At 39.4% G+C, this 26997-nt stretch overlaps 1 protein-coding gene across 11 annotated transcripts in view; it reads right to left on the bottom strand.

Annotated features, from left to right (window-relative positions):
- Nucleotides 1-26997, bottom strand: part of ZNF385B (zinc finger protein 385B) — a 153823-nt gene that overhangs the window by 45995 nt on the left and 80831 nt on the right. For 8 of the 11 annotated variants that reach the window (XM_072342213.1, XM_072342214.1, XM_072342215.1 and 5 more), the window contains one exon: nt 1923-2053. The exons of the other annotated variants lie outside the window; for them this stretch is intronic. In XM_072342213.1, the coding sequence (XP_072198314.1) occupies nt 1923-2053 (131 nt within the window). The remainder of the gene's footprint in view (nt 1-1922; nt 2054-26997) is intronic. 11 annotated transcript variants of the gene reach the window in all.

The raw sequence follows: 26997 nt of genomic DNA on the forward strand, positions 1-26997 counted from the left end.
CAAAGAGACTTGGTGTTGTGCACCATGGATGTTGCTGTCTACAGTCCCTGACAAGGTCTCTCACAAGAGGTTAATCAACAGGGCAATTAATGAGTTTAGGGGCAGGCAAAAGGGTCAAGCTGCTCTTCCAATTCTCTGCCTTTGTACAGAAAGAATTATGAAGGCACTTCTGAACACGCACAAATGAGGGGTCATGTAGGTTTTGATTCTGTTCACTCAAATTTGATTTGGAACAGTGATTTTGACAATTTTTACATAATCTCCCTGCACCTATTTGTATTCACAGTGAAAAGTAGCATAAACATAGAAGCCTATTTGCAAAGGTTGTGCTAAGTTAAAAGGAAAGGATGTGTGTGACAGCTGGTGTTCTCTGTGCCTGTCAGAAGATAACCATAAATAATTTAGTTTTCCAATGAGCATTAAAGTCCATCATAAAAGATTATTATGGAAAATCAATACCTACAAGATAAATGGCAAAGTCCAAGAATTAGAAATAGCACAGTACTGAAATACTGTTCCTCCAAAAGGAGAATTTAAAAAAAAAATGTGTCTGTGGTGCATAACAGTGTGATTTTTAATAATTACAAGAATTCTAAGGAAGTAGACAATATGTGACACTGGCACAGGCTTCTCTTCTAAAACTCATAGAACTTTGGAAAGAAGTGACAGGTGTGAAAGATAAAGACTACAGAAAACAGGCAAATGGAATGTAATCCAGATAAACGTAAGGTAGTGTTTATAAACAAAAAGAGCCTAAATATCAAAATTAATCTGCCTCTAGAAGTTACCACAACTCAGAAATTCAATAATATCACCAGAACACAAATAATGGTTGACTACAACAACAGAGTCCCTAAAGAAAATGTTCCCTGAGATGTTACACACAGTTTTGTGAAAAAGCTCATCTATAATACCAGTGCAATTAGAAAGTAGACACATCAATAACCAAATTCTCAAAGGTATTGATGATGGATAATGAATGTGAATTGCATCATGTCCAGAGGAGACACACTCAGAATTCTAAAATTGTATTGGATTTTGGCTCCTGCTCTTTTAACATACACGGATTTGTACCTTTCCTGTCTTTGTATACATGCAGGTGCCTGTACCTCCCAGATCTGTACACATGTACAACCTCAAGATAGGCTGGTGACATTTGAGAGAAGCTGGCTGATATATTACCACGCAATCATTCCACAGCACCATGTGCTGTAGCACAAGATTAACTTGCAAGCAAGGAAGAAAAATAAATCCACTTGCTGTACTAACTTCAAGCAGAAGGCAAGTCAGCAAAGGAAGAGAGCAGTAGTGGCTCAGCCGAATACAGCCTGCTGGTGGTGGCAGTGCTCCCCTTCCCCACAACAGTGATAGTCACAGTGCTCTACAGTTCAAGGGCCAGTCGTGGATCAACAAATCACATTCACTAACTCAGCAGAAATGACTCGCAACAATTTCCTTCCTGTTGATGTTAACTTACTGGTTGCCAACTCATTCCACACTGAACTATCCCTGCACACAGAAACAGGATTGGCAGTATGCAAAATGGTGGCTTTGGTGCACTTGATGTGTTTATGCTGATGGAGGACCTAAGCTTTACCTGTCACTCAGTTTTTTTTCCCTTTAACATCAGCTTTTCCTTTTTTACAGTTCATGGAAACATGTACGCCCAGGCAAAAGCTCAAAATTATTCCACTGCTCATTAAAACTCAGCCATGGGGCTTTTTCAGTGCACAAACAACCACCCCACAGACCAGGTCTGGGGCCCACATACAGCAAAAAGGTTGCGAACAGCATGAGATTGTCACACAAGAGAGCAGTAACCAGCACAGCACACAGTTCTGTTTGTCAACTTCAATACTGAATGTTATAACTGGCTTGGAAAGCATTACACTGAAACTAAATGCGGATGCACCTTTACTTACTGTGTTAAAATTTGGGAAGAATCCAACAGCAGAGCTGCTGTCCACAGGGAAGGACATAAAGGGTTTGATATCCAGGGGAGGCTGCATCATCAGGGTAGGTGCACGCACAAGGGTGGGAAGTGCAGTAGTGCCTGCCAAGAGCAAACAAAACCAGCAATTCATAGTATTTTCCTTTCTGCATTACACACAACATAGCTATCTCTTGCTGACACAACCTCCGCGAACAAATAATACACTGAGGTAATAAAGCAGCTCTGCAGGAGTTAATATCATTAAAAGAAACCTATTTCCACATACTACTGATGAGGCAGAGTGCTCTCCTATGGCCACGGATACTCGGACGCTGAAGAGGAGACATATGGTGTATAAATCACCCTGGCAGGTTGAATAAATCCTTCCTAAAGCTGAACAATTCTTCTGTGCCAAAAAGACCAGGATGGGAGCCCATGGAAGTCAGATGCTTTTGCAATTCCTGGTTGCCTGTTAGATCAGCTAGTTCAGGCAGTACACGCAAACTGAATTCAGAGGTCTGTTTCCAAATAGCAAGCTATGTGTTTGTTTTTCCTTCTTCTGATGGCTTCTGTAGCTATCAGGTAGTGCACATACATCATTTTACTTAAGATTTAAAAGAATGCCTTTTGTATTACCTAGCTATACAAATATTAGAAAACAAACAAATTATCAGCTGGCAACACACACAAACTCAATTCTTTACATGTAATGAAAAGCAACGTTTTCCTTCCAGTTCTTTCCCTGCAAACCTGGGCTTTGCAGAAATGTACTTGCAAGAGTTGTTACACTTGAGCACCACCCCCTCAACAAGGCCCCAAAGGAACACGAAGGCACAGATGTCCAAACGTTCATTTACAACTAGCTATCTACTCTATCCACACAATGGTGTGTCTAGCACACTGCTTCCAGCTCTGCCTATGGGAGGGTTTTATTTTCCCTGAAATCATACAAAATAGATTTCAAACAATATTTTCCTCCCTGAAATAGAAAATGAGGAGGGGAAAAAAATAAAAATAAAAATTAAAATAAAATAAAATAAAAATCAGATTCTCTTTCCTGGGTTGAATAAATAATTCAACACAGACTGGAGCAGAGACTGGAACACAAGTCTCCCCGGTCTTTACAGGAGGTTGAGTCATTCTCTGCCTCTCCCCCAGGCTCTCCCAACAGAATTTCTCCACCATTACCTCCCTCTCCTACTCACAGTGGCCAGCACATCAGCCAGGAACATAACAGTCCTCTGGGGATCTTCTTTGGTCTCAAGCACAGCCGACACAGTAACTAAGCTTTTTCTCACAGAAGTTGCCTGAGCTTTTTAAACCCAGTTGGGGAGGGGAGGGGGAAGAAAAGTAAACCAAACAGTTTTTCCTCTCTTCTCCCATAAATTCAAATTGTTTATTTCTGTTTGCAAGATGCCAGGCAATCCATGTGGGTTGCTAAAGAACCATTAAACATCTCCCTCTTTGTTAAGGACATGCAAAATTCAAGGCAGAGAAATTTTCCTCTTTCTTCATCTCATCATCCTGCCTCCACGGACACTATTTCAAACCCATTCTCTGGTATCTGAGAGAGAAGCAGAGCTCAGGAGGCAGATGGGTCTGCATCAATTTATTGGATAGCCAGACACTTATAACTAGCCCTGAGCTCAAATTCTGTAGATGCTGGAGACACAGACAATTTGATCACAGCTGCAGCATAATAAATGCTATATTCTAGACCAGCAGATGAGTAGCAGGCTACAGTCATTCTCTGTTTCTTCTACAAAGGGTGAGGACAGTAGAAAGGTGGATTGTTGACAACTGCAGAAAGAGAACTGGACACCATCCCAATTGAGCTGCACAAGTTGAAAGAAAAAATATGTCTGAGATACACTATCGGAAAATATTTTCTCTCTTCTGCTATCTCAGTACTTGCATAAATGTAAGCTTTGTTTCAAGTCTTTAAGTCAGTTAAACTCTGTGCTCTGCCTCTGCATAAGCCCCTGCAACTTGATGACTTGGGCTCAATTAAGTCAAAGCTTATTCAAGTGCAGTCACAAATGTCAAAAAGCTAAAGGCTGCCTAAGATGTCCACATCTCCTACTTCATATCCATAATGAAAAAAATGAAAATAAAAATGCATCAACAGGAACACAGTATCTCTGAGGATTTAGCCTGAGAAAATATCTTCAACTGCAAAAGTGATGATTATTTCTACTAGCTTGTTCTGAAACAGTAGCTTTACATAATTTAGGTTTCAGAGCTGTACTCAAACAGCAGCTACACTGTATTCAATTACCTAAAGTCCACAGAGTGCAGTCATCAAACTTCTACAAGTTTCTCTTTGAAGTTCAGAAGCAATTAAGATCTACAGAGTTAATGAAAGACCTGTCCTCTCCTCACATATGAAGCTATGGTTATTTTAATTACATTTTACAGGAAAAAAAAAAAAAAAAAAAAAAAAGCAACAGCATAGTTAACTTGTCACTGAAGCTTAAAATCAGAGTTATGCTGAGTTTCTGATGCTGTCTTTAACTGAGGTATAGTAAACTGTTGTCACATTATTATTATTTTTTTAAATTAGAAAACAGTCAGCATGCAATAAAATACCAATCTTCTTTGTACTCTGCAGCTGGGCACAGACCATTTCAAACACTTCTGAAATCTGCCCTCAGCTTTGCCATTCATGGTGCTTCTGCTGCCAGAACAATACACGGTCAGAATAGGATACATTCAGAATCCATATGGAAAACGTACGCACCTACTAGACTGATGAGTGGAGGCGCTGATAACTGTTCACTTCTGTTTTGCAGTTTGTTACTGCTACTACTGCCAAACAAATAACAGTGGTCAAACTGGACTGAAGTTTTATTTTCAGAGCCACATTTGAAAGCCTCTGGAATAATGACCAGGTAAAGATGACCCAAACTACAGCAGGGAGCACTTCATAGCAATCATTCTATTAAATAGGACAGAACCCACTTTCCACCAGTATTACTTCTTCCAAATGCCAAATAGATTCTTACCATCACTCCACCTGATCTGTATGCAGACCTGGGCAAAGCTGGAATGCTGGCACAAGAAAGATGTAGCTGACAAGCTTCATTACCATCATAAATTTTACAGATGTTTACCATTTCATTAGCATTTTAATGATAAAGACAATTTACCTGTCAAACACAGATTGTTTTAAAGTACTTGTGAATCTTTGGCATAAATAACTGATATTTCTTGTAAATTCATTTGTTCATTTTAAGTTTGAAATGTATAAGCACTATTTTAACCTTAAAAAAAAATAAAATTAAATAAAATAAAAGAAGGAGTTACCTATGCACAGGGCATGTGAGCAGAAGACTGCCAAATCCTCAACTGGTCTTTTTTTTTTTTTTTTTTTTTTTTTTTTTACTGTTGTATAAGAGGGGGAAAGCAGGCTTTCATGTGAGCAGGTAAGTCAAAATGTCTCATTTTGTGCAAGAGCACAGTCATGGCAGAGGCACACAAGGCTAGCTTGCATCATGGCTATTAGCCATTGCTCATCCTTTCCAAGCAGAAAAGGTGTTGATTCCAGCAAAACACAAGAGTACAACTGTTCAAACTTGAAAGTGTATTCTTGAAAAGCATTCACTAAAGGCCACTACAGAGAAATCCAAAGCCACCGTCAATTCCCTCTTCTTTTTTCATCACCTTGATATCTTTCTACATCACTTTAGCCCTAGGACACAAGTAGTCCAAACTCAAGACAGGAACAGTGAGAGAGTAACTGATGTGCTACTGGGACTAAATGAAAGTATCCTGTGGGCAATCTGCATCCATTTCAGGTTGCATAAGATCACCTTTAATGTGTGACCCAACATAGTATTAGGGGGTCAACAGGATCTCATCTGATCTGTTAACATCCACCACTACCTACAATAATTAGACGTGAGAAGAGTCAGTACAGGGTCACACCATGATGGCTTTTTCATCCCAGATTTGCCTGACCCTTTTTGGCTATGTGGAGCTATGACCACCCAGATCAATGCATAGTTCCCAGCCAAGGAACTTAGGAATTTAAGAACAACTGTTCTTAGGGGATGGGTGAGTTCTGGGCTCTCTCTTCCCTTGACCTTTTTAGAGTACCATTTTGCAGACACTGCTTTGAGCCAAAAGTATCCATTCAAGAGATGATGGCAACTTATCCCTTTGGTTTTGCACATTTTGGCTGAACTCATTACGTGCTGCAACCACACTAAGCACAGTCACCCTGCTTTTAGACTTCACACTGTCATCTTAATTTGCAGACTTTTCCTTCAACACTCCAGAACACTTACAACCAGACAGGACACATTTGAAATGTTTCAGGGAACAGTTCTGGGAGAATTTTGCATGCATTCATCCATAACCATTTTCTGGGTCTCCACAGTTTTCACTACAGTTTATTAATTTTGTCAGTGCAAGTTTTGAATATTGTCAGAAATACTTATTCAGCATGAGACTAAAAAACAGTTTTATAAACAGCTTAGAGCCAGAGGTAGTACCTAGGCTTTCATATCGAATAAAACTCTCTTCAGCTCTACTGCCTATACTCTGCAAAAAAACAAAACAAAACCCCCCAACAAACACAAAACAAAGAAACCCAACACTTGACACTTGACTTTATGCAGTTTTATGAGAATATTGGCACAATAAGATTACATATGGGGTGGGGGGGGGGGGGGGGGAGGGGGAAGCAACCTAGCTAGAGAAAACAAACAACAACAACAACAACAACCACCATAAAAAATGTCATTAGGAATCTTCCCTAGGATCTGATGCTCCCATTCAATCTTGCCCACACATGTTCACTGTGACTTTTTCACCGTAAATGCAATCAACCAGTCTTACCTGTCAAGTAATCACCTCTTCTAGTTTAAGTACATATGTTAGGTACTGTGGTGGCAGATATCACATATCTCCCTACAGTGAACAACATTAATATTAATCTTTTTTGCTACCTAACGTTACTGATTCAAAGGATTCAGGATCTTTCTGGTTTAGTTATTTTAGATAAGCTATAAATTAGCATTACAGAGTCATATGTTCCTATCCATGCTTAAGACAAATGGCTAAAACAACATTAATCCCACATGAAGTAATTTTGATTTTCTGAAAAACAGGAGTTGATATAAAAATGTTGTAAGCAAAAGCTATTCTGTAATATCATTAATAATATTTATGGACATTAAAACAAAGTAAATAAATACAGCATGTCAGTAATTTTTTTTCCAGGATTCAATAGAACAAACGTTGCTTTCTTTTTTTTTTTTTTTTTTGTAATGTGAAATTATGATAAATGAGACTTCTGATAGGGATTTTAGTCTGTTGAAAGTGAAGGAGTAAAGAAGAGATAAGGCTGCTTATTCAATAGTTTCCCAATTGGCAAATTAACACAATTCTAAGAAATATTCACTATCCAGACAATGCAACTTATTTTAAAAAATACACTGAAGTAGAACCCCGGTATACATGAGATAAGGCACAGCTCCCCTCTGACAATAGGAAAAATGCTAAGAACTTCTGCATCCCCAGGGCACCACCCAAACTAACTCATTAATGAACAAGGATGCAGGCCCTTTGGGGTTGATATGGTTATCACCAGAGGTAGCTACTCATGCATCTTTTAAAGCTTGGAGAGTGCACTGAATTCATTCTTCAACATTATTCATAAACTGAGGGAACAGTCAGACCTTGGACCGACTCATTAACCACCTTAAACAGCAGAAACCATACATGTCTGGCAAATAACAATGGGTACAATTCTCAAATCTGTTTTGTTGTTGTTGGTTGGTTTGTTTGTTTTTGTTGTTTTTTTTTTTTTTTTTTTTAAGAACCCACAAGGAAAGGCAGCAAGAGTTGGTGTAGAGCTTATTATAGCTATTCAACAGCTTTAAGAAAGAGCCACCCTGCGCAAGCATCTTAACACAAATTATGAGAAAGCATTAGCCCAGGTCTAATCTCAGAGAGCAACATTTGGATACAAAATGACACAACAAACATTTTCATTCCAGCCTGAGTTTACTTGTTCAGCAGTTGCTTCAAAAAACCCAGAGGCATTTAATGCAACTTCACTGCAACATACAAAACTACCTATATATGGTACGGTTCAAGCTCCAAATGCTCAACTATAAGTATGACTTACCTAAACTAAGTCAGATTATAGAAATAACTCTGCCCGTACAAATTAAAATGTGATTTCTGGTATGCTAGAAGTTAGTGTTTCCATTATTATTCCAAAATAAATGTATTATCAAGATGCACTGACAGAATTCAGTATTATCCTCTTGTATAAAATCAGATACTGTGAAATAAAGTATGTTTACTTTTCAAATACATGTAGGATTCCACCAATTAGATCAGTACCAAAAAAAAAAAAAAAAATCAATCAAAACCTGATGCTGCTGGAACAAATGGATTTTCTGCCATTTCATCAATCCAAGAAGCCAGACATTATTTATTTATTTAGTGTTGATAATTATACATAGCTCATTTACAATCAGAAAGAAACATATAGGTATGTGTTGCAAGTTTTTTGTTGTTGTTGTTTTAATTAAGAAGATTGTAAAATAAAAAACAAACATGCAAAGCAAACATATCTTTATGATACCAGACCATTCCTCACTAAAATATTAGGGACTGACCCTGAATCACTTTAATGTCTATGAATTTTTAATATTTGTCTAATTGCTCTCCATTTCCAATGCTTTATGATTAAAGAATGTTCATTTCAATGATGACAATGTGGACTACATATTGTAGTCCATGCATGCACTTAATATGAAGACAATAATGGAAAAGCTGATATTTGAATAATATTAATTTTCAACAGAAATATTTATTCCCCTAATCTCTACAGTTAGTACATCAGAATCATGGAGAACAAATATTGATGTTTACCCAAAATGAGGGCATAGAAAAAACTGAAAAGCGTAATTTCACACACTATTTTAAAGACAAGTAGATCAAAACAGATCAAGAAAATCTTACTTCCCTTGCAGTTGTGCTGCATTTATAACAGTTTGAAATAAAAACTGAAATCCCTGTGGGTTTTGTGTAAAAGACAGCAGAACAGATGGAACAAGCAGGTAAGTCCGATTATTAGAAAATGAACAGACTACTCTGCATTTTCCTTAAATAACTGTGTTTTAATTATCAGCTCCTAATGCTTGGAAGAGCCCTGTCTCTCCCCAGTTGGTGTGTGACCCACACCACTGCCCTCTTTCTCCTTTGGCTGGCCCTCTTCCCTGTACTCTTGCAAGCTGAGAACAGAAAAGCTTGTGCAATGCCCGGCTTAACTTTTACAGCACCTCTGTTACCTTATTCCACACACATTCTTCAGTATAAAAATGAATTTTAGAAGCATTATACTGGCATCAAAGCATGGTCGTTGGCGCTGGCTTCTTGCCAAGCCTAGGAATTAGATGAATGAAGGAATATCCTTCACTATATTCAGAAGAAACATTCTGGCTGCAGTAGAACAACAACCTTATCTATAGATACTACAGCAATATTTGTCATTATTTTTTATGAGTTAACTCTTCTGTTAAGCTTCTAAAACAATCGAGGTGATTTGTTTGACTGGAACACAGAGTGGCACATTACCTCTTAACACCATTTAGTTTAGCAAGTCAGATTTTATTCTAAACAAATGGTGACAGCTACTAATAAACACAATACTTTTGCATGCACTGAAGTAAGCTGAAGCTTTACAACCTACTCCAGTTTCTTTGTCCTGGGAACCCCTGTCTTACTCAGTCATCTCCCTCAGGTGCCCACAGTTGGTCCAGCTCTGTGCCTCCTCTGCTCCTAATTGGTTATGGAAAGTGCTGTTTTAGAGTGGCTTGCTCTAATGAAGTTGTTCAAGCATGAAAAAACAAAAACAACAAAAAATATTTGTGTCTTTTTCAGCTCTCCTTTCTCTTGCCATCCATATTAATGCACCTTTCTGAAAACCTAAAGATCACTCCTCCTTTTTTTTTTTTTTTTCCTCTCTCCATTTGTTCACATCAGATGCCTCCCTTTGCCTTTTCCACTCCCCCAGCACAAAACAAACAACAATTTTTTTGCTTTTCTGCTGCCATTCACAATAAAGAACATAACATCACCACAAGCCTACTGAAGCCACAGTCTTGCCTGGACAATGAGACAACTTTCATTCCAGCCTCTGTCTTGACTTCTTTAAATGAATATTTTTGATGCATCAGGCCTGCACGTGCCCCAGGATGAAGCACTGCACTCCATCCTCTCTCTGATTAACATACAGGCACAGCAACCAACCTGTGCCAACAGCTTGCTGCCATACCAGTACAAATGCAACTGTTTTTCCCTCTTTAGGAATCTGGAACGACTGAGGTATGATGACAAACAACCCACTCAAGACAAATACCTTTACCTAGAGTACAAAAAAAGTATAGAAGCATTTTTTTACTTAATACCTTTCTTTAGAAATGGATGTGTTCCTATTAAGGAACAACTACAAAAATGACCCGGTTTACATTATCTTATAAGCTCCATTATATTGGGATGAAAACTAGTTGTGGTTAGTCTACTAAAGAGCAAGTTCCCTCAGCATTTCTAATACAATCTGATTTCTCAAAATCCAAACTTTTATCCTGAATTCCAACACCAGTCTATACTTGGTCTCAACATAGCCTTTCCTTCAGAGGCCCTGAGTTGCTATCCACTGGCAACAAACATGGCAATCAAAAGAAGTGCTGCTGGGTGACTGTTTTGTTATTGCTCTGCCAAAGCCATCATAGCTTAACTTTTACAGTTGGGGTTTTATGTCTGCAGTTGGCTACCTTATCACACTTAAATACTCCAACAAAGCAGCTCAGCAAAAAAATGTAATAGGAGGTCCAGATCAAAAACACATTGTCACAGCTGTGTCTAATCATTTAACTCCATTAGACAACTTCTAACTCTCTTAAAAGAGCTATTAGCTCAGAGAATTTAATGCTTCATTTGCTTTTCCCACCTATTACACAATCACTTCTAGAACATTCAGCTACCTAAGTTGTTTCTTGTTTTCTTTCTCTAAGTACTTCCATTGACACAGCTCCCTAAATGTCCTTCAGCTAGAAGACTACATATAGGTCATTTGGGCTCTTCAAGCTGTCAGCTCTGGAAACCAGGTTCACTACTGAACGAAATTAGGGCGTGGGGTTTTTTTATTTTTTGTTTGTTTGTTTGTTTTGTTTTTAAATAAAGGCATTCAGAGTTTCAGAAAATTCAAAAGAAATTTGAAGATTCAAAGCATTTCCCATCTACCCAAAGAGTCACAATTTCAGTCCCACCCTCCCTTTTCTTTGCTAATGTTTTCATACTATGGTAGTTACTTTTAGAAGAATAACAGTCTTTCTGTTTTGGAATACGAGGCAGGGAAGAAAGGCAGAATTTAAATCATTCATAATACTGTTCATGTAGCCTACAATAAACACTGCATTTTAACTGCTCTGCCAAGGCACACGGCATAAAAGCATCCAAAAAGGTCAAACTGGTAACACTAATAGGCAGATTTACTATACTACGTATGCAGTTTAATTTAAATCTAAGTGAAAAAATGATCCTTTTCCTAATACTGGCTTAACTGAAGAAAATCCCACATGACTTAGAAGTAGCTACAACAACAACAACAACAAAACAAAAAAAAAAAAAACAAACAACCAAACAATTTCATAATTTTGTAGTTAACACTACAGAAGGGAAAATGCTTGTCCCTCCTTGGTGCTCTAACTAAAGAAACAAGAAAGTCTCAGGATTTCCCACAGGACTTCAGTTCCCTCTTCATCAGATGCCCTGCTGCACCCCCTCTGCTCAGAGCCCACACTCCTACATGTCAAAGCAAGTGGCATGTCAGAACTGTGCTTCTTGAGCTTTAGGAGTTACCAGCATCCTGTTATCCTGTAAATGGAAATAAGTGCAGAAATTTTGCCCTACTCAAGAAAATAGCAGCCATACAGACTAGTACTTCTCACACCTAAAAATACAACGGTGCTTCAGAATGGGAAAAGAGGACAAGAGTTGCAATGCTGACCAAAGTTTAGGCCATTTATAAGTGGAAGAAAAATGCTACAGATCACCAGAGCCTTACAGTATTCAGAAACTGCAGAGCTTTCACAGAGACCACTCAACCATGAATCATTTCAGCAAAACAAAGGTATAAAACAGACCACGTTGTCCCACAAAGGCTTCCCGCTGCTAATTGGTGTCATGTTGCTTACCTTATTGCCTAGGGCTACAGCCCACCTCCACTGCAGCATTTAAACATAAACAGCATGAGACTCAGAGATAAATAATCCTTGCAGTTCGGCACGGTGCATTTGTAATGCTAGGTGCTGCGAGGCAGTGGGCAACCAACAAGTCCAAACAAATCAGGGCTGCTGTAATTGTGTGCTTAGCTTTAATTACCCTCGAGGACACTGTTTGCAACTTGACTCCAGAGGGAAGGCAGCCTATTATTGACATCACCAGATCAAATATAACCTAAAAGACTGACAAGCAGCATTTCAGCAGCTCATTTCCTATTATTGTTCTTAAAACTAAGTTTGGGGATCACAGCATTAGAAGGCTAGCTGGCTGCAACATATCTTATAAGTAAACTCTTATTTTATTATTTTTTTAAAAAGATAGTGTCTGCTTAAATTTTTGAAAAAGTTCATAAAAGGGGACCTTGGAGGGCAGGGTTACAGAGATGCTGGAGGATCATGAGGTTCAGAAGATCAGAGCCCTCAAATCCTAACTCTGCTGTATTAAGATGCACCATTTTACTTACTAATCAGTCCTGACTTTGAGAATAACTAAAAAAAACTGAAAATTCATAAAACTATAGAGTACATGGTATCTAGCCTGAGGAGAAATAAAGACAACAGACTTATAACTAATGGATTTATAACTAATGGATTTGGTAGCACTAATCACCACATCAGTAGCCTTACTGAACATTAATTAGTGTAATTAGTAACTGGCATTTGAGTAGGAACATTATTCTGTTTTGAAATCAGCAGTGCACCAGGCCTGCCTGGGCTGGGTCATAAAGAGTTTCAATGCTGTTATGTTTTCAAAGACTATGAGAAAAGCATGAATGTAGATTTATGAATACTGCCATGGAGCTTGCATCTCTACCCACAATCACACTTGAACAGGCTGGGCAGCCCCAACATCCCTCCAATCCACTCCCAGTTTCTCCCTTGAGCTGGCACAGCGAGTCCCAGTGTTTATAACCAAACCAGCAACAAACCAAGAAAAGAGAAAAATGCTTTCAGCCAGACCTGTGAGCTGGTCAAATTGAACCCACAGCCATCCAAAGAAAGCAGTGAGACGGGGTGGACAAAAAAAAAAAAAGAATGAAAAATGTTGTGAGCACTGATACCTCTCATCCATGCCCAGACTCCACCAAACTGGCCCTCAGCTTCCTGGCAGCATAGCAGACAAATTTCATGCCTGTCACACTGTGTTTCTCTCTCTCAGGATAGAGTCCATCTAATAGGGCGGTGTTATCTCACTTTCAGCTTGTGCTACACAGCATCCCTTCCCTGCATTCACAGAGTGGTGAGCCCTGCTCATCTGCCCTGCTGGTTATTACTCAGCTCCTGCTCCCTTCTGTATGCTTCAGCATAAACTTATTTGTCTGCTTCTTCAAAGGGAAGATAATAAATCTGTTCCCAAACTCATATTGACCCTTCTCCACTTTTAAAAAACACTCTGAAACCATCAGGCATTTTTTAGTGCTCTGGGTCTTCACAACAGAAACAGCTCTGAGATTTCCTTCAATGCAAGTATCCTTAAGCAGCATTTGTTAGAACTTTTAAGATCCCAGTTCATTAAAACACTAACTTGTTCTTACATTGCAATCTCGCCATATCATCTCTTTAGTAAGATGATGGTCACTTTAACAGAATCACTCTTTTTAACACCAACAATACAAAAACAGCACACAATCCCATCTTTGCTTCCTCTGGCATTTACAGAATAACAATCCACCCTTCTCCATGCTATTCTGTATGTATTGTGCATTTACAGGAAGATTTCTTAAAGTTAGATGCTTCTTTCTCATTTCTTGCTTTTTTTTTTTTTTTTTTTTTTTTTTAAATTTTGTCCTTCACATTACTTTTCTTCTTTCGCCCTCTATAATTCAAACTACTTCCCCTTTCCTATCTCCACATACAGTCCTTATGCTTCACAGCAGAAACAGCTTACATTTAGTTCTGCTTTCTGTGCTACACTTCCTGATAGCTTGCACTGGCACTTAGATTAAGGAGTCTTTAAAAGAACTTCCGAACTCCTTCAGTAAGTGTGATAAAGGCTGCATGATTTAGTATGAAGAAACAGCAGGCAAGATGACTATTCTGTTCTAATGCCTATAAAGAATATAACCCCATCTCATTTCTGTAACAGCTTTTCTCTATCTTAAAGAGTAATAGTTCCCTCTGACTTTAAAAGCTACAATCCTTAATTTATTGTTTCCTCAGTTCTAATGAATTAGGCAGACGTAGCCGCACACAAGCTTCATCCAACCTCCAGGAAAAGGTAGAAGTATTTCTCTCACCCCTGGCTATGAAGTAAGGTAAATATCAAGCCTATGATTCTGAGAAGATTGGAGCAATGCACATCTTTACATTCTTTCTCCTCCATCCTGAACTTTACTTCTTCTGTTTTAAGAATGTGACTGTGTTCCCAATCACTGAGCTTTAAATTCACGTGTAAACCTTTTTTCTCAGTTCTCTCAATTGCCTTGCAGATTACCCGCGCTTCATACTTATTTGTTGGTTAGACGGAAACAGCAGAAGACTTGTGTACTGAAGGTAATACACTTCAGATAACAAGAAATCCTAAAAATCATACCTCTGTGTTTTTCCCTTTTAATTGCATGCATTTTCTTTTGTGAAGAAAAAAAAAAAAAAAAACAAAAAAAAAACAGGGCCAACAAAATTGCTGTAAAAACTTATAGGCCTGGAGGTACAATGTGCAATGCACAGAACTCCAGCAAATGATCCAAGCTTGCACCTGTTGCCCTGGTGTGAATCCATTATGGTTCCTTTTAAGTACACAGCCTCACTAGGATTAGCAGCAGCACAAGTGTGAGATCTGGCTGATTAACATCACCAGGAGGAGCACTGTGTAGACACAACAACTGCTAGGTCAGATGCTAGAGTTTCACAGTGCAAAGGAACAATAAAAGGAGTGATCAAGGTATTTGTTATCAGACTGACACTACATTAACAAAAAATTCTACATGCTTTTCATTGACTAATGTTCTTCCTAAGTTGCTATACAAAGAGCCCAGTAAATACATGGAACAGCAAAAGGAAAGAGTCAAATGATTATCACACCACACAGGTCACAGCATCTGCTGTGAGGGGGCCAGAATAGCCAACAGCCTGAGGAAAGGATCACAGCCCACCCTCCTACCACCACCCATTCTGCACAACACACTGCACCCTTCACCTCATGCAAATGTTCTGAATCACATCAACTTGCACATAATTGTCATAGTAGTGTGCTGAATTGGGCAAGTGAAGTTTGCAAAGATAGGGATGAAAGACCAGATCCTTATCAAAGGTCCAGGTTCAAACGTTCCTGTGGATACAGCAGTCAGGGTTTCACAGTTGTCTGCATTCCATAATGGGTTTAAAATATGCCATACATTTCTGCAGCAGAACAGCCCTTCGGAGTAAAGCCATGCTGCAGAACACACTCCATCAGCAGAATCCAATCAAAGAGGCTAATCCAGGAACTAGATTAAGAAGTAGGCTCTGAATTGGCATTTTTGGAAATACTCACTGGAGGTCAATCACCTATAAGAATGAGACCATACTTAGAATCATAGAATCATAGAATTACTCAGGTTGGAAAAGACCTTGAAGATCATCAAGTCCAACCACAGCCTAACCAGTACCCCATCTCTAAAAAAAAAAACAACAAAACAACAAAACAACAAAAAAAAAAAACACCTCTGCTAAATCATATTCCTGAGTACCACATCCAAACGGCTCTTAAACACATCCAGGGATGGCGATTCAACCACCTCCCTGGGGAGCCTATTCCAGTACCTAACCACCCTTTCTGGTAAGAAGTTCTTCCTAATATCCAACCTGAACTTGCCCTGGTGCAACTTGAGGCCATTTCTCCTTGTCCTGTCACTTGTCACTAGTGAGAAGAGACCTGCCCCACTCTCACTGTAAGAACCTTTCAGGTACTGGAAGACGGCAATAAGGTCTCCCCTCAGCCTCCTCTTCCTCAGACTAAACAGCCCCAGCTTCCTTAGCCTCTCCTCGTAGGGCTGATTCTCCAAGCCCTTCACGAGCCTCGTTGCCCTTCTCTGGACCTGCTCCAGTACCTCCATGTCCTTCTTGTGCTGAGGTGCCCAAAACTGGACACAGTACTCGAGGTGAGGCCTCACCAATGCCGAGTACAGGGGCAGGATGACTTCCTTAGTCCTGCTCACCACACCATTCTTGATACAAGCCAGGATGCCGTTGGCCTTCTTGGCCACCCGGGCACACTGATGGCTCATGTTCAGCCGTGCATCAATCAGTACCCCCAGGTCCATTTCCTCCACACAGTCCTCCAGCCACTCCGCCCCAAGCCTATAGCGCTGCCTGGGGTTGTTGTGGCCGAAGTGCAGGACTCGGCATTTGGCCTTGTTAAACCTCATTCCATTGGCTTCAGCCCAGCTCTCCAGCCTGTCCAGATCCCTCTGTAGGGCCTCGCTACCCCCAGGCAGATCCACACTCCCAGCCAATTTAGTGTCATCTGCGAACTTACTGAGAGCGCACTCAATGCCCCCATCGAGGTCATCAATAAAGATATTGAAGAGGACAGGCCCCAGCACCGATCCCTGGGGAACACCACTCGTGACCGGTCGCCAGCTGGATTTAACTCCATTTACCACCACTCTCTGAGCCCGGCCCTCCAGCCAGCTCCTTACCCAGCCGAGAGTGTACCCATCCAAGCCACGGGCTGCCAGCTTCTGCAGGAGAATACCATGGGAGACAGTGTCAAAGGCTTTGCTGAAGTCCAGGTAGACCACATCAACAGCCTTTCCCTCATCCAGCAGATGGGTCACTAGATCATAGAAGGAGATCAGGTTGGTCAAACAGGACCTGCCCTTCATGAACCCATGCTGGCTAGGCCTGATCCCCCGGCCATCCCGCACATGCCACGTGATCTCCCTCAAGACTATCTGTTCCATAACCTTCCCTGGAACCGAGGTCAGGCTAACTATACTTCCAGCATGGACATCCTCAACAGCTGGCATAAACTACCTTCCTCCTCCCTGGTGGTATGTACACCCCTTGGAGTTTGCACCATTCTCCAGAATTTCCAAAGCCGTTATCTGGACAGATTTCATACTCAAGTTTGGGGAAAAATTATCCTTAACTATAGCATATGCCTTCCAGGACAGGAGGAGATCAGAGAAATGAATTTGTTATTAATCTGCTTTTATGTGCTCTAATTAGAAAGATCATAATAGCTTTAAGTAGCTTTGTAACCCACACAGTAATGACAGCAGAGCAGCAAGGTCCTAGGCTGTACATGAGGATTTGCTCAAATACAACAGGCACAGAAACAAAGGAAAGCAGCAGCTTACCTTCCGTAGGCACCAGGTACACAGAGATCTCCAACGAGATACTCTTACCTCTGCTGTCAACCCTTAAACAAGGTCTGGGAAGGGGTGAATCCTGACTCCACTCCTTCCAGTCACTCAGTGCATTTCATACACCTGAGTTCCCTAGGGTTGGCCCTGCCTTCTCACCAGGTGCTCAATCACTATTTCAAGCCCTGACTTAGCATTTCTGCTACAAGCTTCAAAAATAAAAATGAAATCCTTAAGTATTTACAAAAGTGTAGTCAGAGTGGGGAAGAGAACAGGAAAGAACAAATCTATTTTTCAGTAGCAGAACATTTACAGTACAGAGAAGTATTCTACACCTACCCCCCTAAAGAAGCAGCGTGTATTCATTTTTTGTTGTTGCTTTGCTTTGTTTTAACTGAGAGACTACTTAACTACAGGTTTTGCAAAGACAATTTCTGTCTTATGCAGAAATGCCTACTTCTACAGCACTACCCAGTACATGAATTTCAAACATGTTCTAGTAAACACTTCAGAAAGTTTCACAAGACAAAAATGAGTCATGCAAGGTGAAATTCAATCCTCAGATGTCTTTTCTATTACTGAAAGCAGAAATGTAGCATATTTTAAAACCCTTATGGAGTGTACATTTGAATAGAAGTCAGTGACCAATAACTGAAACAAAAACAAACAGGAACTTTTGTCTTTAGAGGACTGCAGCCAGAATATAAAAATATCTATTTACCCCCCAGATTTAATAGCACTGGTTGCAACAATGAAGAAAGATGAACATTCTACAACAAAAATGAGGAAATATGCCTCATGATCCTTTCTAAATTCATTTCCAATATTAACAGAGAAGTGCTCATCTTATGGGGTGGGATCGCACATGCAGCACTGTGTTTAAATCTTGGCATCTGTGACACAGAAAAGGAAGAATGAACTTAAGGCTGGGAATACGAAGAAATCACATGAGCAGCTGGATTTCAGCATGGTACGAAGAGAAAAACTCCAGCTAGTTTTGTGACTGTAAACCTTCATGCCAACAGGTGTTTGGGTAGGATGAGCTTTATTCAATATTTCTATTCCTGTATGTGCATATTCAAACATAACAATAGAGGAAACCTGTAAATCAATTTCAGACCAACTGCTCTTCATGTGGTGGGATAGATTACAGATTGATGAATCAATCCATCAGGCAGCAGTACAGAACACAAATAAGACAAGCAAAAACTACAGAAAATAAAAATATCCTGGACACTGAGAAGTTTTTCATAATGATAACTTTGGGCACATGGTGAGAATTATGAAAAAAATTACAAATAGTAGAAACAATTGTATATGTTTCCAAATTGTACTTGAGCTGCAAAAGTGAAGGACTGACCTGTTAGAGTGGCAGTGAAAGATAAGGAGGAAAAAGCCCAACTTCCTCCTCTGCACAAAACCATTACGCATGAAGTCTCATGACCCAGCGACAGCTTAAGGGACAAAGCTCGAAGTATCAAAATGCACCTTCCATGAAGGAAAGAATTATCGCTCACTTGATGGAAATGCTTATTATGTGAAGTAGCAGGACCTCTTCACTTAAAAAGGATTTACAAATTGAAGTGACTGATACAAGAAGCAAGCTCCAGAAAATCTAGCAAATATAAACAGTGAGATAGTAACAATACACAATCGAGAGAGGCAAGGGGCAATGCAAGCTATTTGAAAGACTAGCAAAGAGTTGTGAAAGTTTGGAGATTAGAGACAATTGAAGAAAAAGGATATAACTGGAAAAGAAGCCAATCAAACCCACTAGGTTTGAACATCAGGGGAAGTTTCTTAACACCAACATAGTTCTGAGTCATAGTTAGTGCTCATGGTGGCACTCCTTTTGAGCTGAAGCAGACTGTGGAAATAACCTCCCTAGAGAATCTGGGAATCTCAACAGCACACAAGACAGTATCCAGACAGAATAAAACAGTGTTGTATGTATAGCAAAAGCAATGCCTTATGGATAAGAAGAGGCTTAAATGACCAGCAAGGTATACTGTGATTGCAGCCATTAAAGACAAGTTGCTACAAAGATATTTGTTATTTTGCTAGTGTCATATACTTTCTTTTTTCTTTAACTGAATTGTAAAGATCGTCTTGCTTGATTTTAAAGGGCCTGTTCTTTCAAATAGTTTTATCACAATTTTTACATGAGAGATCAATGTAAAGAAATTTAGCAGAAGAAAACTAAAGCACAAACATATGCTATAAGCATGAAAGATGACCCAGGTGCAGTGGATTTTATCCAGTTCAGTGCACAGCAAAAATGTGGGTCCTTTCTACTGAAATAATGTTGCCAATAGCTTGGCAAAATATGAAAGCATGCAGAAATATTTCTTTTCTCTTTTCATAGAGAAAAAGTTTTCAGTCCAATCAATGGGAAATAGGAGCACTTATCTCTGTCTGAAATTTTCATGTTTGTTTTTCTGTGGTATTTGTATTTTTCTGCAGTTTACATGCAGAGAACAATATAAACTCTGTACGAGAATCATTCTAAGAGTCATGTACCAACTCCTGCAGACAATTAAAGCAGAAAAGCTTTCCATATTTACTTTTCTGCCTGATCTTGTTGTTGACAACTGAACGTTTTAATAGCGCTCAATAGAGTCATTGCAAATTCTGGGAAAAGAAGGTTGCTAAGATTCCCTCTCATACTGAAGGTGGAATTTTCCACTTTGTATAAATACTATTTTTATCAAAGCATTTTGTATAGAGTCCTGCTAGTGCTGTACATGAAATGGAAAGTTCCACAAAGTAATAGAACTGGGAACTTTTGTTCATGGGACATTTATCTTCATATCAAGAAAAAAAGAGCACCACAGTCAAGAGCAGGACTTCTTATCTGAGCAGTAAATTAAAAAAAAACCCACAAGTTTATTCCCAAACATAAGTTATGTCTCATTTCAAATTTTAATCTTCCTCAAAGCACTTTTATCAAAGTTCATGCTAACACACCATGAGCACAGCTGCTAGTTGTCATACCCCTGATATCCACCATAACTATCTGCTTCCATGCAAAATACTGAGAGTTACATCAGTGAAAGCAGAGCTTTTATTTAGGAATATTAGGATTCATGTTAGTTGCAACAAAGGGGTATACCTGTCAAAGTATTTATATTATTTTTTCCAGGGTGACTAACAGGTTTCAGCCATTACCTCTAAATATGTCAAAGCATTTTGATTAAAACCCACTTCTTAAAGTTTTGCTCACACTGAAAAAGTTTGTGACAAAAGTATAAACACATATTTGACTTGCAAAAGGGTCCATTGGTGACACATCACAGGAAAATGAATCATTTGCTACCTTTGGTTTCAGAAGACAACTGAATTTAGGAAGAAGAACAGCTTTGTTTATAGGCTGATCAAATTTGTTAGGAAATCAGATTTAATGCAGAACATGTCAGAAGGGAAATAGCCCCTGGAAGATTCAAACAAAGAGGACAGGACTGCAATGAGATGTAAAATGTCACTGTGAGACTAGGCACAGCACTGAGTTGGAAGTGATAGCGATTTAAAGCAGGCACTACTCAACTTGGGGCCAGCCTGCAGCCAGCAGCCTTCAGTTGCTCCAGGCACACACACAACAGATGTGCAGGCATTCTTGGCACTATTATGTCTTGTTCAGGAAACAAAACAGGTACAGAGAAACCACTAATACTTCTGCTATTATCACCAAGCAAATGGAGCCTGCCAATCTGAGGTGCAGCTGTTTTCCCATCTCTCATGAAAATAAAATTAATTTTATTAAGCATTCTGGCAAAAACAATCTCATACTTCCGTCAGCTCATCTCAATTAATATCATCGAAAGCAGGGGAGCAGGTTTGCCTCTGTTCATTTCAATCTCATTTAGATTCCCCCCATTCTGTCTCCTCTCTCTAACTGCTCTCAGACAACTGAACATACCTGCCAGAGGAATGAGTGGGTGGCAGCCCCAATGTTCAACCCCCAAAGGCTGACAGTAAAAATGACAGAAATCTTGCCACTTCTAAATTTCCTTGCAGTGTCCTTCAGCTGACAGTCATGGACTATGTAGCTTAGAGTTACACTTTAATTACAGTTTTAAGAAAGTCTAGCATGACTGGTAACTTTAAAATACCTGTTATTTCATTTGAGGTACATACATGCTTTAGGTTTACCTACAGACTTCCAAAACCAAAAGCTGCTCAGAAAGTTTATCCAACTGAGACAAATGAAAACAAATAAGGAAACTGAGTTTGTTGAGCTGATGACATTGACAGCCCTGAAATTTTTCTTTTAGGAGCATTCCATCTCAATATACCACAAAACAGCAATAACAACAAAAATCCCCACAACAACAGGAAAGAAAACAAGAAAGAAACATACTTTCCCTCATGAGGCAAGGAGAGGGTGAGAGCTGGATGTGTTTCATACTGCAAACAAGCAAAATTACTTGAATAAAACAAATTTTAAAATATATTAATGTTGTCTATACTATGAAGGGAAAGAAAGATGTAACTGGAATCATGAGGATAACACTGATACCTGCCCAGTTCTCTGCAGTCTAAAACAGATGGTATTTCACAGCGTCACTGACTGAAGCTGTTCTGTTTATCCATGTGCAGAGAGGGGTTGTTGATGCCATCAAGTCAGGCTCCAAGAAACACCCGGGTGCAGTCAGTCTCTACCTTCCACTTTTCTTGTAGAGCAGAAGAGCCTGCTTTGATTACAGACAGCTCTAATAATAAGCAAACTCTACACTTAAGAACTGAGGTGACACCTTCAAAAATACAGAGCACTAACATGATACACTAACCTGGAGAAAGCTGCATTCAAATCCAGGTAATTTAAGACTCTGGAAGGTATTTTGGTACATGCTATACTGACAGCATTCGTATGTATTAAATGGTAGAATTTTCACAGTACAACCCACTACTAATACCTCAAGCACCTTTCTTACAATCATTCCCCCTTGGCTGGTTTTCAGCACTAGTCACAGTCTGATTTTCTCATGGCTTTTTCCCCAGGAATGATTTTCGCTTCTACATATCAGTAAAATAGCAAAGCTTCTGAGATCACGGGGTTAAGATTAAAAAAAAAAAAAAAAAATAAAAATAAATTAACTGATAATCATTTCTCTTTGTCAAGTTTTATTTTATTTGTAAGAAAAGCATTACCTTTTTTTCTGTAAGCTTCTTTTTTCAGATCAGCTCTGAAATCAGATGACAACAATAACCTTTAACTTCTACCTTCTTTAGGAGACTTACTCTCTATTCCCACAACAAACTAAGCAGAAACCTTGAGCTCTCAGCTCAAGGTGGCACACACTGTGTACGGAATGAGCACACAACTTATGCCATTACAGAAGGTAAACCACAGTTTGCTGCTGAACTTAGAAACAGTATCTTACGCATATTGTTTATACACATAGTGTATAAAATCTGCCCGTTGCATCAACCTAACTTTCTGTTACACTTTAAAATGTCACATGCAATACTTCTGCCATAGCTGGCATATCTATTACTGCTGCATGTGACCCCACATTGGCATCCATTTTGTTGCTATCAACAACCACTTCAGCATTAAAGATTTTTTGGATGACAACATCACCTACTGCTTTGTTGTTACTTTTAAAGTTGCTATGGAGACAAAAGAACAACTGAATAGCATTGTTAATGCTTAAGAAATGCTTATTCTTTAGGAATAAGATACTACTTGCCAACATGGAGTCTCAGGGTTTGACAGAAGCTATCATAAACAGTAACTTATGAATCAAAATGTTGCTTAGAAAAAAGAGAAGAGACAATAAAGAGAGCAGCGTTTCTTCCTATCCACCCCAATCCTACTGACATTGAACCAACGCAGAAAAGATTATCACCTTGCTGTGGCACAAGGCATCAGCACAGGAGAACTTGCCTCCTGCCCAGTATCCTCAAGAGTAGCAGTCACTGTACAGAGAAGCTTACCTTACTTTCTCTCCAGTTTCCCCTGTGCTGCAAGTAATATCAAAATGGGAAGAAATAAGGAAGTTCCATATTTGATCTGCCTCACCAACTCAAGTAAATTGCTGCTCCATGCACAGAAACACAACACAAGCTACAAAAAACAACAACAACAACAAAAAAAAAACAAAAAAACACCCAACAAATCAAGGATCCTCTTTGAATTAATTCCCCAAGCCACACAGTTCTGCTTTTTGTCTAGCACATCCCTTCCTACACAGGGCGCATCTAGAAGCTCAGACAAACAGCTGAGTCCTGCTGCTCTCTGCCCATAATCCCTAAACACACATAACTGTACAACTGATGGGAACTGTGCATGCCCAGCCGTTGGATACTAGGCTTCCTTCAGATTCCTGTTCTAATAATCCAATTCCTCCTATTCCCTGCAGCTCCTGAGCAGACTGAGTACAAGAGATCAAAATTAGCATCACCTGAAGCCTCTTCAACCTAAAATCCTGTTGCTAGTTAGTCTGAGAATTTTTTTATAAATCTTTTAAGCAGAAGAATATTGCTAATTTGGTACAGCAGATCAGCAACAATCAGTAGCCAACACATGCAGCTGTCAGTGACAGCTGAATGAATATTTTCCTATACAAGAACTTACGCTCCCACCCGCCTGACAGACAGTACTTGGCAACATGTCCCATTTCCTGACACCCCAAAGGCAGCAGCGGAACACAAATCCTGCAGCCTTATCCTTTCCCAGCAACAGGAGCAGCACTGGCTCCTCGATCTTCTGCCTCATGAAGCCTGAGGACTGACTTGCCCCTTCACATGATGTGCAAAGATAGCAGTCAGGAGGAAGAATTTTAGAGAGTAGGTGGTAGGAGATAACAAGGAGAAAGACTGGGAAAAAGACATTTCTTTCTCTTTCTTCACCAGATATCTTCACTGAAAGACACCTGTATACCCTTTCCTGTAATTGTGCTGTCTCTGTCCTCTGTACCTTGTTCCCCACAGCCCTGAAACCCACTCCTTGCTCCCCCAACTTTCAGAGCCTCCTGCAAACCTGCAGCTTTCACCAGCCCTGTCCCTGTGCCAGGATGTATGCTGCTGACACCAAGAACACTTCAAACTGGGGATTATCATCCTTTATTTGCATTGGACAAAATCTGCTTTCACTAAGAAGCCTTGAGTTGACTTTGGAGCTCAGAGAATTTAATGTTAATATACAAAAGAACATGCAGGCTCTGACAGCAGAGGCTTGTTTCTCTAGCTTAGGAGTTTCCAACTGATTGAGAACCTTCCATTGACAAACTGAATTAGAAACACTGATCCTAGTTTTACAGATTCTCTGATCTACAGCAAAGATGTTTGAAGTGGAAATAAAATTCTGAAATAACATTGCTCTTTAGTTCTTTAGAGCTAATACTTTTCTGTTACTTGAGGGAGGAGAGACAACAGGGAAATAAACTGTTATTACAGTTGTTTAACTTCATCTCAGACACCTGTCTGCAATCCTAAGATCTAAGGGACACAATGCAAATGAACACAACAACAAAGAAGAATGAAAACAGAAGAGTGACTTCAAAAAGATGGTGACTTTCCACATGCTGCTGGCCCACTCTTAAGAGTTTCATTGCTCCAACCTTTGTTTTGCCTAAGTAGGTCCTGTTCCAGTTAGAGAGAGGTTGCACAGTCCGCACAAGTCATCCTGGCAGATACTGGGCAAGACAGGAAACTTCATAACAATTTGTTTAGAGACAATACCAACAGAAAACCAGCATGTGTTATCACTTTTTGGGAGAACACTCAGAGGGGTTTGCAGAGGACCAGGACTTGGTCATCACTCCCCCAGCGCTGCAACAACTTACGGATCCCAAGGAGCCAAAGCCAACATGCTGGCTGGCTTAAGGCTCCAGGCAGAAAAAGAAGAGTCCAGCACATTGCTCCTGGCAAATTGTCAAGCCCAGCTCCGCATTTCTTAGGTTAGAGATGCACATAGACAATATATCCATCAACAGAATGATGTAGCTTCTGGTCCTTGCACACCTTAATCCAAGCCTGAATGGAAGGGAAAGAAGTTCCCTTAAAACTCAAAAGTGAGAGAAGAAAGGGAAAAAAAAGAAAAAGACAACTTTCCCAGGCAAAGTGTGAGTTTTGCTTTCACATCAGGAATGACACATAAATTTGAAAAAAAAAAACAAACAACAATAAAATTAATGCCCTGAGATAAGTTATAGACGCTGCCTTTGAGTGGAAGAGTTTGTCTAAGGTTTCAGCTCCTGTATTTCTTTATTAAATACATTTACAAAGAAGGTCAATAACAGGTCTAACTTGGGGTGTGGAAGAAGGATACTCAGACTATATTCTTTCAGTGCAGAGAAATAAAAGCATTTATAACAATACAAGTGGAGTTCAAAAATATAAAGTATCAGAACGGATCCAAACAAGTAAAAAAATGAAGAATAATGCAGAAAATGGCAAATACACACAAAGATAAGGACAGACTTCACCTATATCTTGCTGAATTAGTACTTCCTCACTGTGCCTTACTCAGTGAAATGAATTCATCCATGGTGTGGAAGGGGTCTGGCAGCAAGGAGCCACACTGCTGCTCAGAGACATCAGTTTATGTCGAGCTTGGTACAGCTGTTAAAGCACCCATGCAATGGGCTTGCAACAGCACACATTAAGAAACCCTGCTGCCCTTACAGTAAGTCCATTTCTCATCCTTTTATTTCTCAAGGTGGTGACAAGTATTCCAGACGCGACTTATTAGGACTTTGTGTATTTTCTCAGAGGTCAGCATCAAGCAGTGGATTAATGTTCCTGGTTTCTTAGGGTATGACAGTATCAAGAGGGTTTTTAAAATTCTTACGAAAGGTCTTAAAATTCTCCCTGGATTTGTATGCGTAATTGGCAGTATTATATAATTTTTAAGTACTGGATGACTCACAATTGGATATACAATACTGACTTCATAATAACTTTTTTATGCCTCTTAATATTTCTTACACTTTCATTGCTCTAAGGGTTTAGGATTTCAATCCCCGATGTTTGGATTTAAAAGTAGGAATTCCTTTCTTTCATGTAGAAATCTCTCCTTTGTTTAATTTTGAAAAGCAAAGACAGTGCTAAGATCATTTTTGTTAGAGTTGCGTAACTACCTCTCAAAGCACTCCTCAAATAACTGTAACAGAAGGATTTTCCAAATCTTACAACTAGCCCTCCAACTAAGAGGTGAAATAAATCCCTGTGCTTACAGACTCAGCATGTTAAATGTGGATGAACAATTTCTATGTAGACCAAACATTAGAAAGTTTTTTTTTGTTTGTGCTGTGGTTAATTAGTTTGGTTTGATGTTTTTTTTTTCTTCATGTAATCAGCAAACTCTCCCATTCCCCAAAACCTGATTGCTCCTTTTAACTCAAAGAACTTTTTAGACATTGTAATATGCCTTTGAAATATGAAGGTTATTACTACACTACGGTGATTTTGAAGAAGCATGTCTTCATTTTTAATTTAATTGGATTCCAAGATAGAAAAAACAAAAACA

This window comes from Excalfactoria chinensis, chromosome 7, assembly GCF_039878825.1.
Source record: "Excalfactoria chinensis isolate bCotChi1 chromosome 7, bCotChi1.hap2, whole genome shotgun sequence".
NCBI classification, from domain to species: domain Eukaryota; kingdom Metazoa; phylum Chordata; class Aves; order Galliformes; family Phasianidae; genus Excalfactoria; species Excalfactoria chinensis.